This window comes from Mya arenaria, chromosome 1, assembly GCF_026914265.1.
Source record: "Mya arenaria isolate MELC-2E11 chromosome 1, ASM2691426v1".
Classification (NCBI taxonomy): Eukaryota; Metazoa; Mollusca; class Bivalvia; order Myida; family Myidae; genus Mya; species Mya arenaria.
Window position 1 is genome coordinate 16,596,252 of NC_069122.1, and position 19,143 is coordinate 16,615,394.

At 34.3% G+C, this 19,143-nt stretch overlaps 1 protein-coding gene and 2 pseudogenes across 1 annotated transcript; 1 reads left to right on the forward strand and 2 right to left on the reverse strand.

Annotated features, from left to right (window-relative positions):
• Window positions 1-1,556: 1,556 nt before the first annotated feature.
• On the reverse strand, window positions 1,557-2,519 carry LOC128225097 (uncharacterized). The gene has a single exon (XM_052935127.1). It carries the CDS (start codon window positions 2,517-2,519, stop codon window positions 1,557-1,559), a length of 963 nt encoding a protein of 320 aa, XP_052791087.1.
• A 2,438-nt stretch (window positions 2,520-4,957) lies between these two features.
• LOC128237925 (uncharacterized) lies at window positions 4,958-10,704 on the reverse strand (annotated as a pseudogene).
• Window positions 10,705-11,352: 648 nt separating this feature from the next.
• LOC128225103 (UPF0415 protein C7orf25 homolog) lies at window positions 11,353-15,360 on the forward strand (annotated as a pseudogene).
• The last annotated feature ends 3,783 nt before the right edge of the window (window positions 15,361-19,143 follow it).

The window sequence follows — 19,143 nt, forward strand, 5'->3', positions numbered from 1 at the left end:
TGTGCTCTTGTTTCAGTATAAAATCCTTTATAAGCTTCTTTTTGAAGGAGTTTTTATAAGATGAGAAATAACATGTACGATATACGAGTTTAATGATAAATAACTGGTCTAAGTTGTTCTGGCCTTGAACATTTTAAAATATGCTAATTACGTCCGATTATATTGTAATATAAAGAAAAACTCTGTTCTACAATTATTTAATGTACCGCGTTCTTTATAGTAGGAATGCCTTTTCATTTGATACCATAGTATATATGATGACACCAGGCATCATAAAATATTCCTTACAGTAAATATAACTATCATGAATAAACTACCTTTAGTAGAGACTTAAATCAGACAAGTGAGTTTTACCAAAAATGTCTACCTCGAGTTCCTGGGATTTGAAAACAAACATGAAGGAAGTGATAGGAAAGCATTTATTTCAACAAGACAGTCATAATATATTATTAATGTACGCTTTCATGAGTAATAAATGCCCACATATGCATATAATAAATGCAATCAATGGAAATAAGTCAGTTATAGGAATATAAGCTTTAAATGTTCATATGATATTATATGTAAGGTCATGGTATTTATGATATCGAGTTTTTATTGTTTAAATGCCAGCAGTAAGTGCCATTCAATTTGACTTGTTTTCTTTCGTTATCAACATTTAAGAGATTGAACATTCGTTGACATAATTGCAATACAATGAAAAACTTAGTTCTGGTAAATCATAACTGAATAAATTGCCATAAGCAGTTTCCACCTCATTAATAAGACGGTTTAACGTACATGTATTAGCATTTCACGAGTTTTGGTAAATTGGTAGAGAGGTTTGAAAACACAACACCTACGTGTACTTTTACGTATAGTTACACGTACGCTTTACATTAACAGTCTAGTTTTTTAAGTCGTTTGCGAAATAACTCTTTATACTTTAACGTAAAGGGTATCAGAGTCGCTGATAAGCAAAATAAATACCGTGCTGTCACAAATATCTCTCTAAACATGACTTACATATAATTTAAACAACTAGTCCAAAGTGTTGCAATGAGAAACAAATTGACGCGTTTAAGTAGTATATGTTAGAAACCTATACTAGTTGTCAGTTTCGATTTTTAGTTAGTAGTCTTAATTTGATTCGTTAATACGAATCAGAATATTTCATATTTTACATGAATTCAAATATAAGCCTATTGACAATTGAGGGCATGTGATCGAGAACTAAAATGTACAAAGAAGAGCATTGCTTTTTTGCTGGATCATTTTAAAATCTACTGTAAATGACTACAATAATACATACCCATACTATGCATTAATATTACTAGTAAGGTTATCAATCGATACGTGTTCAAGCAATGTTAATTATGGTTTCGTCTACATCATTTAAATCGTTTTGCCAGTTTGATGTTGAAACTCCCCCAGAGGCACCATACTTACTCAAAGTAAATGTCAGATATGAGCGTACGTTTTACATTCGTATTTTGTGTAGTTGCCTTAACAGAAATATTATGTTTTGAAGACATTTTTGATGATGAAATGTTTGGAATTTCGTCCATAAGTGTCAACTACTCAACATTGTGTGAGCTAACATCTTGTTTAGGCAATGAAACATCTCTCCGTGTAAGTGAATAGTCATTCAACGACAAAGAACGAGTTATTTGTGTGTTTGTCATACACGTATAATCTATGGGCGAAATATTTGCATCCAGTTTTAAGTCTTGTCTCGTAAACGGCGATCTTTTCGGATATGCTTCAAAAGGTGAGCATGACTCTTGAGAAAAACAGCCTCTACAATAGCCTTGTATGGAGTGTACGCAGGACTTTCGAATAACATGATGTGGGTTTGAGCCTTGAATACGTCCCAGTGAATGCCTGTGTTGACTGTTTTCTTTGCTGTGGAGATGCATATGACCGCTACATAGACCGTTGTGTACCAATGTCTCAGGAAGCCTACTACTAGATGTCCGCATTGAAGCATCTAGCGGAACTTCATATAATGCTTCATCATCAAACTGGTACATGAAGTCATAATCATTACCATGTATAGTGGACTGATCATCATGATACATTGAAGTCATCGTGTCGTATCTAGTTGAGCTTTTCGACTTCTTACCTCCGTTTCGAGAAGAGAACTTGCACCTTGACAATAAGACGATAAGGACAATAACTGACAGAGCCAGCAGAGCCCCTATGCTGCTTCCCACTGAAATAGGTAACTGCCAATTCGTTGTTGATGCCTCCGTGCATTGTCGATAATCCATCTTGTTGGATCCGAACACAACCAGGCATACTTTATAGTACGTGTCTGCTACCAAGTTTCCTACTTTAAAATCACGTGCATTTGCGTGAAGCAATGGTCCGTATTGTAGATAATCACTTGCAACCTTTTGATAATGCACTTGAAATTGCCGGACTAGTGGTATATGTGCCTCTCTAAGTTTCCAACCCACTTGAATTGACGAGGCTGTAGATGACATAACATCGAATGTTTCTACGAAGCCATCTTCGAACAATGTTGAAGTTTCCATGCTTGATACTATTTGAACATTTGCAGCGGCTGATAGTTCTCAACTCGTCATCGACTGTTCGTTCTCTTGAGCTTTTAAAACGTTTTTACAAACGCTCTTTTGTATAAACAAAGAGTGCACGGTATATTATCCTTCTTGTGAGAATATCAGCAGTACTTTCTCCGCCTTTTTTGATCGAACCGTGATATAAAAACTCATTCAAATTTAATAAGTTCAAATGTTCTTTTTTACACACACACACGCGCGCACACACACATATATGATACAGTGCCGATACATATGACAAGCAAAAGACAACTTTCGAAATATTTATTTCTGATGAAGGCGCTAGTTTCCTACGCAATGAATACTTACAACTTATGTTTCGAAGATATACTACTTAAATACGTCAATATGTTTCCCATGGAAACGACTTGGATCTGTCCATCCGCAAATTGCATTGTTAGCACAGAATTAACAGTTTGGAATACGTGCTAATAGTGCAGATGCAATCATATAGTTGTGTTGATACCTTGTACAATTGTTACTTCGGAGACAGACACGACTCATATTACATCGAAGGTTTTCCGATTTCTTACATAAATCACCGTGATTGGTTGACCTCATCTGAAAGAACAGCTATGCTTAATTTCTTTCCTATATTTATATTCGTTAGGAGAGTTCATGTCATTAAAATTAACGACATAGAACAATATATCATCGTTTTTCCAAAATAATATGAGTTGTTGGCCAAGGTATCCTTGGGGTTTCTCATTTGATTGGAGTGTTTGACCTTTTTCAAATATATTAAGCAAATTTAATGCAAACTCTTTCGGAAATATGATAGAAGTAATCGTGTCATTGTGAATTTCTTTTGTGAGGTATTTCTCATTACTTATCCACATTTACGTGATTATTTCTCTACTATGCTTTGCAGGGAAAGACAAATGCTGTTTAGCGCCATCATTCATACACCCGTCTGTCTGTAAGACTTATGTGTCCAATTCGTATCTCATTAACCCCTTGAAGGATTTTCATCAAACTCTAATCCAAAGTTCATAATTTCGAGATCGCGTTCAGAACACACATCGCATTTCCATACACATTTTTCTGAAGGGTTTTCATTAAACTAAGATACCATCTTACCACAATCCACACTCATGCGATCCTACAAATTATTTTCATGAAACGTGGGTGAAATATTCACTAATCGTGACAACATGCAGAACCTACATTCCAGGCACGTCGGTCAAGGTCACAGTTAAATAGTCAAATGTTCTTGTCTCTTTTCATATTTTGTATCCACTCTGTGCATCTTAAATTTATGTAAAAAACGACAGAAACAAGCTCATTTGCAAAAAAGTTTAAACATAAACCCCGTTTAGAATTTAAGGGTAAACGCCAAAGACATAAAAACATAAACAAAATTTCAAAAACAAGAAACATAGAACAACAGTACAAAGTTTACTAGGACAATTGATGCAGTTTTGGTCGACATAAAACATGATCAGCATGATTACTGTGTCAATGGCGCAATTTGTACATTGTTTAGCTCGTTTGAAGAAAAGAGTCCAGATATTGTCAGAGCCTTGGCGTCGTCGGCGTGCAAAAACAATGACCTTGGCTATGAAGCCAACACTGAATGGAAGATTCAAACGTAAATGTGTACACATCCTGGAACATAGCCTTGACGTCGTCGGCATGCAATAACGATAATCTTGATCATAACTCTGGAAGATTCGAATGAAACTTGGTACACATCAAAGTATAAAGCCGTGGTGGCGTTGTCGTCTACGTGGAAAAACTTTACCCTTGGTCATAACTTACAAACCTGTCAAGATATCAAAATTAATCCTTGTGCAGATGTTGCCCAGGGATAAAACACAGAGCTACAGTAATACCAACATCTCAGGCTTTAATGAGTTAACAGTTTAGCCAATTATTCGCCTGAAAAACAACATACAAATAACAATTGCTTTATCCGTCCCAATGAATTTCTATGTTGACTGCGATTGCTCCGCGGCGCGTTCATTAAAGTATTGTATTCATAATAAGTTTGAAGAAAGTATGAAGTTGATGGAGTTTACTTTTCTTGAATGTATCATCAACAAGATGAATTGATCTTGTTCTATTTTAAAATATGCTATTTACTTCCTATAATGTAACTGTATACATTGCAATGGCGTTATTTAAGGAATCTGGTGCCACCAGGCATAATAAAATAAACATTATAGTAAAAAAAGACCCGGATGAATGGACTATATCGAGTACTTATTAGGAATAAGTTGAATCAGATAGATGACATTGTATTTTTGGAACATACTTTTTCTATGTTACCTGGGTTAGAAAACAAAACATGAATTAATAAAAAGAATGCATTTATTCAACAAAACATTAATAATAAGTAAGTAATGTTCTGAAAAAAGTCAGTGTAACTACTTGTTTCAAAGCTGCAAAAGAGGTACACAAATGTTTTCCAACATTAAAATACTTTATTAATAATCGACGCTATTCTATGGTTTGATGGAAATGTATGGGTTTATAGATGTTAGTATTAAAAAGGCTGTCGTGATCATTTTTAGACCAAGAAATATAAAGGTTATGATTTATTATCAAACTTATTTCTGTGCAATGTTTTATTAGCAAACTGAATGAGTATAAACATTCGTTGGCTTTTATATTATATGCAGTATATGCTTGTTTTGTATATGATCATATGTAAGACTTTGCACTTTACCGTACCTACACCATATGAATGTTTGGTATATGATCATATGTAAGACTTTGCACTTTACCGTACCTACACCATATGCATGTTTGTTATATGATCATATGTAAGACTTTGCACTTTACCGTACCTACACTATATGCATATTTGTTATATGATCATATGTAAGACTTTGCACTTTACCGTACCTACACTAAATGCATGTTTGTTATATGATCATATGTAAGACTTTGCACTTTACCGTACCTACACTATATGCATGTTTGTTATATGATCATATGTAAGACTTTGCACTTTACCGTACCTACACTATATGCATGTTTGTTATATGATCATATGTAAGACTTTGCACTTTACCGTACATACACTATATGCATGTTTGTTATATGGTCATATGTAAGACTTTGCACTTTACCGTACCTACACTATATGCATGTTTGTTATATGATCATATGCTAGACTTTGCAATTAAACGCACCTGTCTATACATTGAGATCTTCCTTATCTATTGGCATCTGCACGTACTTTTGAGCAGTATAACATTAAAATGAGATCCTTATAACGAATAATTTAACGTGTAAAAGATTTCTCATTTGGTAAAAAATATTTCAAATATTTAGGTTTCTTACACTATTCATTGAGAACTACTCTTTTTCATCGTATTTACAAATGTTATTTGTGTTTTGACCATTTGAAGTGCATTTCTGAGTTAAGTAATGACAAAAATCTTTACTTGTAGTTATTGTAACGATTTGTGGTATAACTCGATATAACGGAATGAATTTAGGAAATAAAATAGCATTTTTACCAAAATATTTTTATCTGGTTTCATACAATATCAAAGATACAATTGTTTGCATTTGTGTTTTTTTTTCTTTTTTTTTAACTGGTGTTTATCACGTATAATGCGTACATCATAGCCCATGGATTGCTATTTCATACTATTTAATTGCATCAATATTACACTCTGTGCTCATCGAGCAAAACACTATCGGGTAATTCAATCATTCGATTCGTTGACGTCATTTCTATCGTCTTGCCTGTAGCATTTGATGTCGGACCCCCACCCGAGGCACCGTACTTACTCATATCTGCATCATCAAAGTCAATATCAGTGATGAGCAAACGCTTTACAGCTCTGCTTGGTGTAGTTGCTGATACCTCAGCAGACATGTTGGACTTTGAAGATGTTTTCGATGAAAAAACTTCTGGAATCTCGTCGATGAATGTAAAAGCCTGAGCGGGTGGTGAGCCAACCTTTTGTTCTGGCATGGTAATATCTGACCGTGTTGTTGGATATTCTTTAAGCGACATTGAACGTGTGAAAGGTGTATTGGGCGTATGCTTATATCCTGTGGGGGAGATATTTTCGTCTTGTTTTGAGTCCTGTCTCATTAACGGCGGTATTTTCGGATCTTTCGCTAACGGTGAACATGGCTGATTAAAAAAGCAAACACTACCATCAGCTTGTATAGAGTATGCCCGAAATTGTCGCGTATGATGATGGGGCTGTGAGCAATTTATCCGTCCCAATGAATTTCTATGTTGACTGTTTGCCTGGCCGTGAGGATGTACATGGCAACGGCATTGGCCGTTTTGTATCGCTGATTTGTCAGGATTCACAGTCCGCATTGACCGTGTATGATCATGAAGAGGAACTTCATAGAATGCTTCGTCGTCAAATTCGGACACAAAGTCGTCGTCATTGCCGTGTGTAACAGTTTCACTACACTCAAACTGCTGGTCATCACGGTACATCGATGGAATTGTGTCGTATCTGGTTGAGCTTTTCGATTTCTTTCCTCTGTATCGAAGAGGAACTTTGCACCTTGACAACAAGACGATAAGTACAATAACTGAAAGGGCCAACATAGCCCCTATGCTGCTTCCCACTGAAACAGGTAGTTGCCAGTTTGTTGTTGAGGCATCCGTACATTCTCGATAATCTGTTGTATTGCTTCTGTACACAACGAGACAAATTTTATAGTATGTGTCTGCTACTAATGTTCTACTTCATATTCACGTTCATTTGCGTGAAGCAATGGTCCGTATTGAATATATTGGCTTGCAACCTTTTGATAATGCACCTGAAATTGCCGCACTAGAGGTATATTTGCCGCTTTTAATTTCCAACCCACTTGAATTGACGAGCCTGAAGATGATAAAACATCAAATGTGTCGACGAATCTGTCTTCGAACAAAGTTGAAGTTTCCATATTTAATATCATTTGTCAGTTTGAAGTGGTGAAATATCAAACCAGATTGAAATCTCTGAAAGCGTCTCAATTATTCATCGACTGTTCACCTGATCTATTATCACATTCTACGGGTTTAATGACAGGATCGTTTAGTTTTTTTAATTTGTAGATAATAAATTGACGAAGAATGCACCTATAACTCTCCTTCCTGTTAGAATATACGTACTAATTATTCCGCTGTATTTGGTTCACCCATATTACTAATACTATATTAAATTTAATCATATCGGGTGTTTTCGTTTTTTACACACCAACACACGAAACTGCTAATAATTGTGCTAAGCAAAGAACAGCCGCGACTTCATCTTCCTACGCTGTCGTTTATTAAATGAGATCCTTTAATCAAGAAATTGGAATATTTGAAACATAAATCTGATGAAGCCGCTTGTCGTCTTTGTGTACTGACAATTACTATCTATTTCTAAAGGACTTAAATGACTTCAGTTTTTCCACGGTAACGCATTTGATTTATATCTTACCCTCAAAGTTATTCTTATTATCAACGTTGTTTTTACATGTTTCACCGTGGTCGGACAGTATTTGCTAAATGACCACAGGGGGAGAAATGGCCATGCTTTATTCCTTTTATACAGCTGTATGTGTCACTTCCCGTTGTTAAGAGAACCCAGGTCATCTATAATTCACTACATAGAAGATATCTTCGAATCTTTCAAATTCTATTGGGGTTATCTGAAATAAAAGAACAACATAAAAATATTGATTAAGAAATAAGATTTTGTATTTTATGCTTCCTCCTCGTAGCACGTGTTTTATATGTGCACAATGTTTATTAAACATAGAACACTAATGTTCTGTAAATGTAATATTTTTGATTATATACCCATCATAAAACCACATACATATCGCAACATTTGTTAGTCAGTATTCCACTCCAGTGCAATACGTGCGTATTCAACTCTTGTGAGGTCACGTCATAACAAGTATCGTTGCGCGATGTTAAAATGACGTCATAAAACAAAATAGTGCGTCGTAAAATTTTCATTTACTATAAAAACATGTGGATTTTAATTGATCTAACCAGTTATGTATATAATAAAAGGGTTATTAGTACTGGGTTTTGATCCGGAATGTCGTCTTCGACTCTCGTGGATTTTTGCAGTTTTGATTTTAATCGGCTTGCGCCTCGTGAAATCCGAATCTGCAAAACCCCACTCGAGTCGAATACAACCTCCCGGATCAAAACGCAATACTAATAACCCCATTATATTGTTATAATAATGGTTTTATATTACTGTATCTATATCAATAATGACAATGATAATTAGGTTAAAATGATAATAAATGTCCTTATAAACATAATGTGTCCTCGCATTCTTTATCATATTCATGAACTAAAAGAAAACGGATGTGTTTTTTTTATTTGATCAGGAATTAGATTTTTTAGATATAAAGTATTATAAACCATAGAAACCTTTTACTTTCCAGACAAAATTTGAAAGTTTTTTTTCAAAGTTCTTTGTGTTTTACTTTCTTTTATATATACCCAATGCAAATTCGGTATGATCAATACACAGGTCGTGGTTTTGTCTGCTACAACAAAAGAATATTATTCATTTCGTTTTTTATGTGGTAAAAACAACTTATGCTCTATATTTACTACGTTATTGAGTAACACTTTGTAAATGATTTGGCAGATTGACTGTTAAATTGTGGCTGTTTGACTCTGCTGTTCTTCAACAGCTTATCTGTTCAATTTTGATAACTGAAAAACAGATGCACGATACAAATCGGTATAAGATACCTCAACTCCTTTAAACAGTGCTAATTGTACCGCCATCTTGTCTGCCTTTTTATTGGTAACTGGATGGTATGGATTGAATTATTATTAATGAGGATAATGTAACAAATACTTTTTCTTCAATTTATTTTACGGCTAAAACTAAGGCTCGCATAATCCATGCTTATCTGCATTTCTGTTCCAATATTATCCAACGAAATATTAATATATGCTCGCAAAATGCGTATTATCATCCCCATCCTAGCCAAAAATAAAAGTCGAAATTTGAACCTTATGTAGTTTTATGTACATTGAAACCGCTTAACGTTGACAACCGTTTTGCCAATTAAATTACTTTTCTGTAAAATGGATAGAAAGCTACTTTAAATTATTCATATCCAGATTTTAGACTCTGGACTAGTGGACGTGTTTGATTCTTTGTTTCATGCAGGCGTGCTGATAACCACCTGAACCTGGAATTAAATAATAAGTATTGCATATTTTAATGCACATTCTATAAGGCTCCTTTTGTCATTTCCAGACAATTTATGCCTTGCATCGTATATTCTATATCAAGTTGTGAATTAAGCTAATCTTGACTCTTGAATTGTTTTGAATCAATAAGTATTACATGTATAAGACAGTTGTATCAAACAAGTAAACAACATTAGGTTGTAAAACTTATTGACAGTCGATCTGATATGATCAGTTGATACATGCTATTGTTTACATAAATAACACGGTGTTTTGACATTTGGATTATTTTTTGTGTTGCGTTATTTGCCTGCTAAAACAATAAATTTGGTTGAATTCGAATATACTTTAAATTTGATAAAATGTCAAAAATTCAACCAAGAAAAAGTAACTGAAATTCACTTACATGCGGACAATAAATTTCCACAGGTTATGATATATATTATAATTTACCCGAGTTTTATAGCGCTCCTTTCTTATATACAATAAACGTTTAAAAGCGCTGAAAAGCACATCATATTGCAGCGTAATTGCTTTGCCTGATGGTATCGTGATTTTATTTGCAAACATTTTATCACACGTATCACATTAATTGTTTTTTTAATATGTTTTTTCATTGATAAAATTTGTTTCTGTTTTATGTTGAAAAATAAAAATAATGCAGCTTACTTAACATTGTATTTATGTTCAGTTGATATGTTACTCTTTAAATAAATGAAAAACCCACAATGTTAACAATACACAACGAAATGGCTACACAAAAATCCTAAGTACTCACAATTAAATATCCACTTTCTGGAAGAGAAATGACGAAATGTATACACTTTAAACGGCATGCATTTTTCTATTTACCTCTCACGACACAATATTTCACATATCGATTGCATTCATTTCGCTATAAACCTTTCAGTCATTAATTATTATCTTCCTCATCGTTCCTAGATACTCCAGTTAATGTTTCACAACTTACACGATATACGCCGTATATTGAATGCTCGTGATTCTATGAAAATCTATTTCTAGTAAGGCTGTAATAACAGCGCAACCACGGTGGGAAAGCTCTGCCGCACGTCACAAGCCAGTATCGATCTTAGTGGAAGCCGCTAAGAATATTCTTCGTCATTAATTTATTAAAAGAAGCAACACTGGAATAATTCTGTAATATCGATGGAAACATATGTTAATCTTTATAACATGTGGTAGCAAATGCACATCATTGATCTTGCAGCCTTATTTGTTTTTTAACGACGATAGCTTGTTTGTCTTTATAAATAAGAGTATTCACTGTATTAAAAAAGCTGCAGTGTCGTTAAGTCTATGCCATTTTTTTGTCCAGCAGCTTGGCAAACTGCTGTAGTGTATTTTTGCTAATGACAGTATGTGTCTGAATAGTTACAAAAGAAGCAATCAATCACCCATCTCTAAAGCTGAAGTATAAACCAATACGTTGGTTTTTTCGGCTCACCGGATTACAAAATTTAACTAGTGCTACCCCAGTGGAATTGCTGTTCTGTAAGTGTCTTTTTGTCTCCAATGCGCGGAAAAAGACTCGGCAGTTTCGAAATAAACCATTTCAGAAACTTCATTATAAACCTCTCCTTCTTTGTTATTCCTTCTGCTTGTATACTAAATGCAACTGGCGTTACTTAAATTGCAATGTCTTTCCAAAGTAATATTGTCTCTTTACAGCTCGGCAAAATACGCGGAGGTTTCGAGATCACCAATCTTAGAAGCAGCAACATAAACCACTATGTCGGGGGGTAATTCATACGGCACGCCTACTACCCCTAGAAACACAAATCCTACATGCACTCACATGTCCTGGTCGCACGGAACCTCTCCACGTCGACGTGGTCAATTGCGAGGGGAACGTTTGGGTGAAGGTGGTGGCACAAAAGGCTCAAGCATTGCACCTCATATTTAACGGTATGAAAAGTTAATAATGACATTATTACCTTTATTCAATGAAAAAACTTAACTAACATGACGTCAACTCTTGGTTCACGGCCTGTAGAAAACACGTTTCAATCTATGTCAGTTAAAACACATTGCGTAACATCTTTATGACTGAGTAGGGCTATCTTTTTCCGATCTTGTTAATCATAAAGATTGTACACGTTACGTGACTTCTATCCATATTTATAGTACGAAAAAGTTGGTTATTTTAAAATTTAGTAAAATAGCATGTAGGACTTCATATCAAATATTAGAACGATAAACGTTAATGTTGAAACGTTATACTAGTAATGGTATGGCACATACTAGTAATGGTATGGCATATACTGTTTTCTGTCAATCAAATTTAATCTAAACATCATTGTATATATATATATCAAAGAATTCTCTATTATTATTTTTGGACATATTTTCAGTTGAAAGAAATAATAGAAAACACAATGTGTAAATTCAAATAAAAAAAAGTTGTTTAGTATCTCGTTTATTTTCTTAAAACCGCCTTTTTGTGTATTTATTTATTAGTATTCTGTTTTGTGTGTTCGGTGGTTAACAGTTATCCATTCATATTACTAGAAATTGAGATATACAAGATAGAAGAATATTATTGATGGAACGGCATTTTATCTGGTAAGCTAATGGATTGATAGGATATCCGTCAAATCAGTTCTGCAAAGAGATCAAGTGATATAATGTTCGTTTTTGTTAGGGAATATAGATTCAGGCAGAAATATCGTGACTGAAATAACATTATTGTATTTGCAAAATGTCTCATTTATTTAATCACAGATTTTTAAGTTTAAGTTGCAGATGATTGATAATACAAAATTCTGAATTTATTCGTATTTAATAGGACAGAGCCAATTCGGAGAAAAAGACATCGTCAGTCAGGCGGCGGACTACTTCGTGTTCAACAGTCCATCCCGTCAACTTTGTTGAACCAAAGGTATTGTTCGCGTTATATGGAGGCGTTACACGCATTATTGGTGAAAAATTACACCGGCTAGGTGTCAGTGCTGGCTGTAGGTCAAGTGGTCGATGTAGATGAAGACATTAAAAATAAATTAACTGGTTTGCAGTTATGTAACACAGATAGCGATGACAGTGATTCCAGCAGTACAGATGAAGTATCGTTTAAGCGTAGGTTTACAGAAGACCCGCAAAGCAAAGATATTTTTAAGGATTATGAAGTCAGTTCCACATTTCCAAATTTGAGCTTCGATGCGAAAGTGTAAAATCAGGATTTGAGAAGGATTATAATATCAATTATTTTATGGAAAAATTTGATCCCAAAAGACTAAGCCATGAATCAATTGACGAAAACATTGCACAAAATACTGACCGCTGCGCAAGCTGGTTTACTGAATCAGACAAAACAATAGATTCTTTAAAAACAAATAATGCTCAATCAACTCCATGCACTGAAATGAAACAATCAAAAAATATCAAATCAGATGTGTTATTTCATCACAATACGTCTACTAACATGGTTACACATGAAAACCATTTCCAGTCGAACTCTGATTTGCAAAATGAACTTCCGGAAAAGAGCGATTTCATAATAGCAAAATGGACTTTTGGCGGAGTGTCAATGCTCAATTTCATCGAGGACGAGTTATTAATCAATCCATTAGTAAATTATTCTCCTATGGTATCTGTATTGCAGCAGAGCAAAATAAACACAGTTGACAGAATTGCACGAGTGAATTTAGATGTGACAGCCCTCATAACTTTGGTGTCTGTGGTGGCCCACGGAGGCTGTTACTTCCGGTGTAAAGAGAAAATTCTCTCTGAGCAAGCTTCAGAGGAAAGAGAAAGTCCAGTGTTGCGCAAATTGACATCATTTTTATATCGTATGTTACAATGTAATGATATAAATACATCATATATGCTAATTATTGGGACACTTTCCTCTTTGCAGCAAAAACAATCTCGTTTAGATTAATTTAATTGTCCTTTTGACAGTTTTTAGCTAATAATATACTAGAGCTATACTACTCTCTCTAGCTTCTTTGTGAAGGTTGAGCATGTAACCACATTTCAGTCCATGTCCCATTAAATACTACATTAATGACAATGAAAAATTAGGCAGGTGTTTCCAACTTTCCATTCTACTTAATTAATGCAGTTAGATTACTTTTTAATGTATATAATGCATAGTATATAAATGATGGTCCTTTTTTCGCCATAGAAAGTTTGGTTAATGTTTTACACGTAAGCATGCATAAGTAAATATCTCAGCAACGACTTAAGACATGTTCCAAAAACAATGTGTTCCAAACTAAACTTAACTTAGTAAAGCTTCCTGTATCTTGTTAAGAAACAACCACTTGCATGTTTTTCATTGAAACTTCATACGAAGGCTCTCATTAATCAAACCTATTTAAGAAATTAATTAAGATCATTCATATTGTATATAAATTAAATTCGACCCTTTATTTTTTTGAAATCGAATTTCTGGTTAATGTTTTCTATGTAAGCCCATTCTAGTCAACAACTTTCTAAGCTTGCATTTATTGCAAAGTTTGCCACTCTATCATTTGATTAAGACATTCGTGTTGTTGTTTACTTGTAACATATTCCATGAAACCGAATCTGCGTTTTCATTAAAGTACAGACGCTTCTAGTGTTTCGAAATGCAATTATCAAAAGGTGCTTATTTGAAATTTATGAAACTTCAAATGATTAATTATATCCCAAAATCGTTTAATGTGCACACTTATTTGTCTCATCTGAAATAAATCTCCACTGATTACAAATTGTGCGATAATGATTAATTAAACCATATGAAATATTCTGCTTTCCTAATAGGTAAGAATTTGAAAAATGAGGCGTAAAATGTTTTAATTTTCTTCCAGAATATGATATTCCTGTTAATTGTTAATTACAAGAAAGCAGTTATTTGAGTGTCAAACAGCAGTGGATATCTTTACAAGTATTCTGGAAACGCTTGGAGGTCCAGGTGAAAAGAGACGTGCAGAGGATCTGTTGTCAAGGGTGAACGTTGTTCCTAACAACCCGTCGTTTACAGCCGACGTTATGCCGAATACTGGGAAAATAAAAGACCGGTCGAAGGTAAAGGTTGTTTTAAATTATTTTAATAATAATAATGAGAAGAACATACGTTGGTTTTTATATATGATTTTGGTTTTGATGTTGAAAGTAAATGTAATTAATGTATGAATAATGCATTTTAAACCTAGTTGGTGGACATGTAGTTGCTTGTTTTCAGGTAATATTTGGAACTGGTGATAGTTTGAAGGCTGTAACAGTAACCGCGAACTCCGGATTTGTACGAGCTGCTCACCATCAGGTAAAGGAAAAAGGTCAAGGCTAAAACTTTTTTAACATGGCTATCGCAATTCATTTTTTTTATTAAGAACTGAAAGATGCATCCACTAACACCAATTTAGAAAATGACACCAATTTACAAAAATGACAACAGAGGCCAGTTTCTGATAACATTAATAATTAATAAAAAGATGGAACTACGTTATATTTGATCGTCTGTTTTTATTACGTATTAGGCGGAGTGATTTTATATTTTCCAACTATTTAATTACAGTAACAATCTTTCATGATGATATATTTATATTTGCAGGGAGTTTTGTTCTCAGTTTTCCTGCACGCATCAAGGACCCTTACCGAGGAAAAGGAGAAAACGGCTGAATCAATTCCCCGAGGATGATTACAGTTGCTCACTGTGCATTTTACTGCTCTAAAAACGTCAAACGGGAAAATCCCAAATTCAATTGTATTGATTCCTCAATTATAAGATCATGTTGTTATTATAAAGGGTGGAAGGATGAGTTGTTTTGACATTAGCATTCATTTTTCTTCGAACAAATAGACAATATCAATAACGCATTTAAACAATACTAATAACACTATTTCTCATTGAAATTATTTAGAAACACATTAAAACATTCATTGTGTTTCTAATATATTGTTATATGCAAGTCATAAATGATGGCAGATGTGCGTCGTCCCAGAATCGTCCACTCTGTTACTTCAGGAATTCTACAACATTGTACATCAAAACATTTATGCGTATATCAATAGGACAAGTTCGTGGATGTACAGAAAATCTACTAAAACAGCATTCATACAATTGCATCACTATTTCAGGTCATGAGATCGATGTAGATAAATATATTTAGATAAAACATATTGCAATTGTATAGCACAAGTAGCGTTGAAAATTATTCCAGCAGTGCAGCATACGCATAACTAGTGCGTGGCTTCACAGAGTTTTCAAATTAAAGCCGTTCCTAAGAATTATTTCTATACTTGCGGCATGTTTTACCTTCATTTGCATAATGCTGTGCTTGGTTATCAACTTAAAAACGATAAAATAATTTCCTCTTTGGACTTATCCGCGAAGCATTTGAATACAAAAGTGCAAATAATACCATCGCTCCGCAGTCTGTTTTGTCCGTTTGTACAATAAGATTCTCTTCCCAGCCGAAAATGTCTATCAACCCCATTCCCTGGACAAAAACAATCTAACGATGTATTTGATAATATTTTGTCCTTCCAATATTATCGATAACTGTCAAATTTGCAGTAAAGTAGACGATAACACTGAATAAACAGATACATTCGGATTGGTGAAGCAACCAAAATTATGGACAATCGGACAGAAAAGATTATAAATCTTTTTTGAAATATCAGTCATGCGAAGAACTACACCGATATCGAAATATTAAATGATATTGATTTCAAAGTCTAATAAGAATTCTTCATTAACGGAGTGTTTCAATCGAATGCCACAAACCAAACAATACATATCTTTAGAAAACAATAATTAATCAATATATTCGTTGAATATTCTCCTTTGACATATATTACAAAAAAGCGGAATACATATAATTGGCAACATCACCAATATTTAATATGGATGTGATAGTCATCATAAGTTTGAAGTCTTAGGTAGCCAACTGGGAATGTTGGTTATTAACAATACTTGCAAAGAATGCAATAAAGAAACAAAGACTTTTCAGGTTGTCTGATATATGTTAACTGATTCAGATTTGTATAGTAACGAGAAGAAAGCTGAATGATTATGTCTTTTCTGGCACTATATCGACCTGCTTATGGATATGTGAAGGTTGATATAAACAAGGACTTGAATAAGTTATGTATGAATGATTTTGGACAGGAAAGAAGGAAAACTCTTAAGACGAATATAGAAGTGAAGAGAAGAGATGAATGTAGTAGGACGGCAGACGGATCATAGAGATGAAAACAGATTACTAATCGAACCAGTCGTTGAGTCGTATATCTTGGTAGAGCGGATAGATAAAAAGAAGTCATATATGTCCTCTATTTTACTACAGTGACAATATGGGGGTGTTAACAATGTTTTTTAGAAACTGTTCATATGCTTTGTTACAATGCATACACATCCTTGTATGAGGAACATTTATATTTTCAGTAGCATTTGTAGATTAATAATGGGACGGTTTTCTTGTCATTACTTAGCTTATGTATAAAAGCTTGTAGAGATATCGTCTACAATGCTATGATTGAAAGAAGGAGTTATTTACAAATTGAGATTTGCAGGGGATGATTCTGAGATTATCCAAATCCCAGTTGGAAAGCCATCAGATGAGAGAATCATAGGGACTAGCTTTTGCGATATCGCGATGTCCGTTTCAATCTATCCAACAATTGCTTGTAAAGTTTTCAGTTTTAATCTTTAAACTTCTTTTTCAGTAGATTAATATCCATGAGAGCTCGGTTCCTTTCGAAAACCAGCCAGATCCGCATTCTGGCTTATGTTTAATGAATGTTTTAAGTTTACTATAATAATATAGTTTGTAAACACAACAGAGCCTCTAGTATCGTTGTTTCATTTGCTAAGTAATTATATAAATCGCAAAATTCATAATGCACGTTACGTGTTTCAAGACGGCCGCGCCCATGAATTAACACAAAATGTTCCAAGTGAACTATGAGTATGTTTCCTATAACAGAGACATACATGTTCTTGATAGAAAATGACAAAACAAGCCATGCTAGTAGAGCAACATTTATTTGGCCCTCGTGAGCCTCTTTTTTGTTGAATCCGGTAGAGAAGGGAAATATATTAGAGTGAACTACAATGTACAATCAAATACAAACTTTAAATAACGTTTAATATGAATGGAACGTGATCATGTCATGAGCATATGGTTGAAAGCGTGATGCCAAGATGTATGTTATTGCGTTGATGAAACCTGAACACAAATTAAAAATCTTTCACAAAAGCTCGAGTTTCTTTGTAGGTATCTCCAAGAGAGTTTTTCGGAATTGTGTCGCATACATGATAGTTCTACGGTGACATTAAGAACAGGTTTTCACTGCGAAAATATGTTAAACGTGGTCTAAATAGCTTGCAAGACAGTAACCTTCCTGGTAGACGTTATGTTGCAGCAACAACGGGAAACATTGCTGCTGTTATTGCTTGATAGATGAAGGTGGTCACTATATCCATTTCCAGCTAACTTCTAGTCTAGGCATTTTAGAAAGGCATTTCCATAATTTCTGACTGTTTTGTCAGCAGAACAAAAGGGCAAGCGTTCTGCTTGTGTCAAAACACTTTCGAAATGATATAAAAGTTGTAATCCTTTTAAAACTTCTTAGTTGCTCACTGGGAAAAAACTTTGATTTTTAGTTCGAGTCCCAGCAACGGATATATAACACAAAATGTCTTAGTTAATGTCAGGCAAGGCCGGTCAATGGTAAGGCAACACGCGCAAAGAAGGTATTAAAAGCCACTTTCTTCATTTAGATTGGCTCTGATGTAAAATTTCAATAATCTTGCAAAGAGTGTAGAACCATCACAAGTTTTACGAAATTAAAGTACTTTCATCTGTCAAAAAAGTATATAAAAATAAATGCCTAATTGAAGGTCTTCAAGCACCAAAGTTAAACAGATAAACCCTTCTTACAACAAGAAAACGTTTATTGAGGTTGAACACCTACCTTATTCTTCTGACCTAAGCCTCTGCGACCATTTTTTCCCTTGCTTAAAATGTTCTCATGTAGGCGTTTTGCCACTAGAAGGGAACTTGGTTCTGCACAATGTCAGTGTCTCAGCAGTACTCCAAAGAGTGACTACTCTTCAGCATTGAGGCCGTTGATGGCGAAACTTCAATTTTGTTTGTTTGTACAAAGGCCATACTTTGAAGGGTTCACATGAAAGATTTCCTATGCAGTGAACACAGGATGCAGCCATGCAGGTTGCGGATCGTAACAGCTCTAGAAGGTACACACATTTCGAAGAGGGAAATCGGGTTATAATTACGTCTTCATTATAAAGAAATATAATTCAAAAAGCACGGTGAAAAGTGCGACAAAGAATCCAAGGATGAGCAATATGCCATTAATTTTAAAATGGTATTTAATAACGTAATGATTTGCATCTATCACATTTCACAAATATAGATTTCTCATATACAGCACAAAAGTCGAGAATTGTTTTTAATTGAATTATTTTTTTTCTCAAAA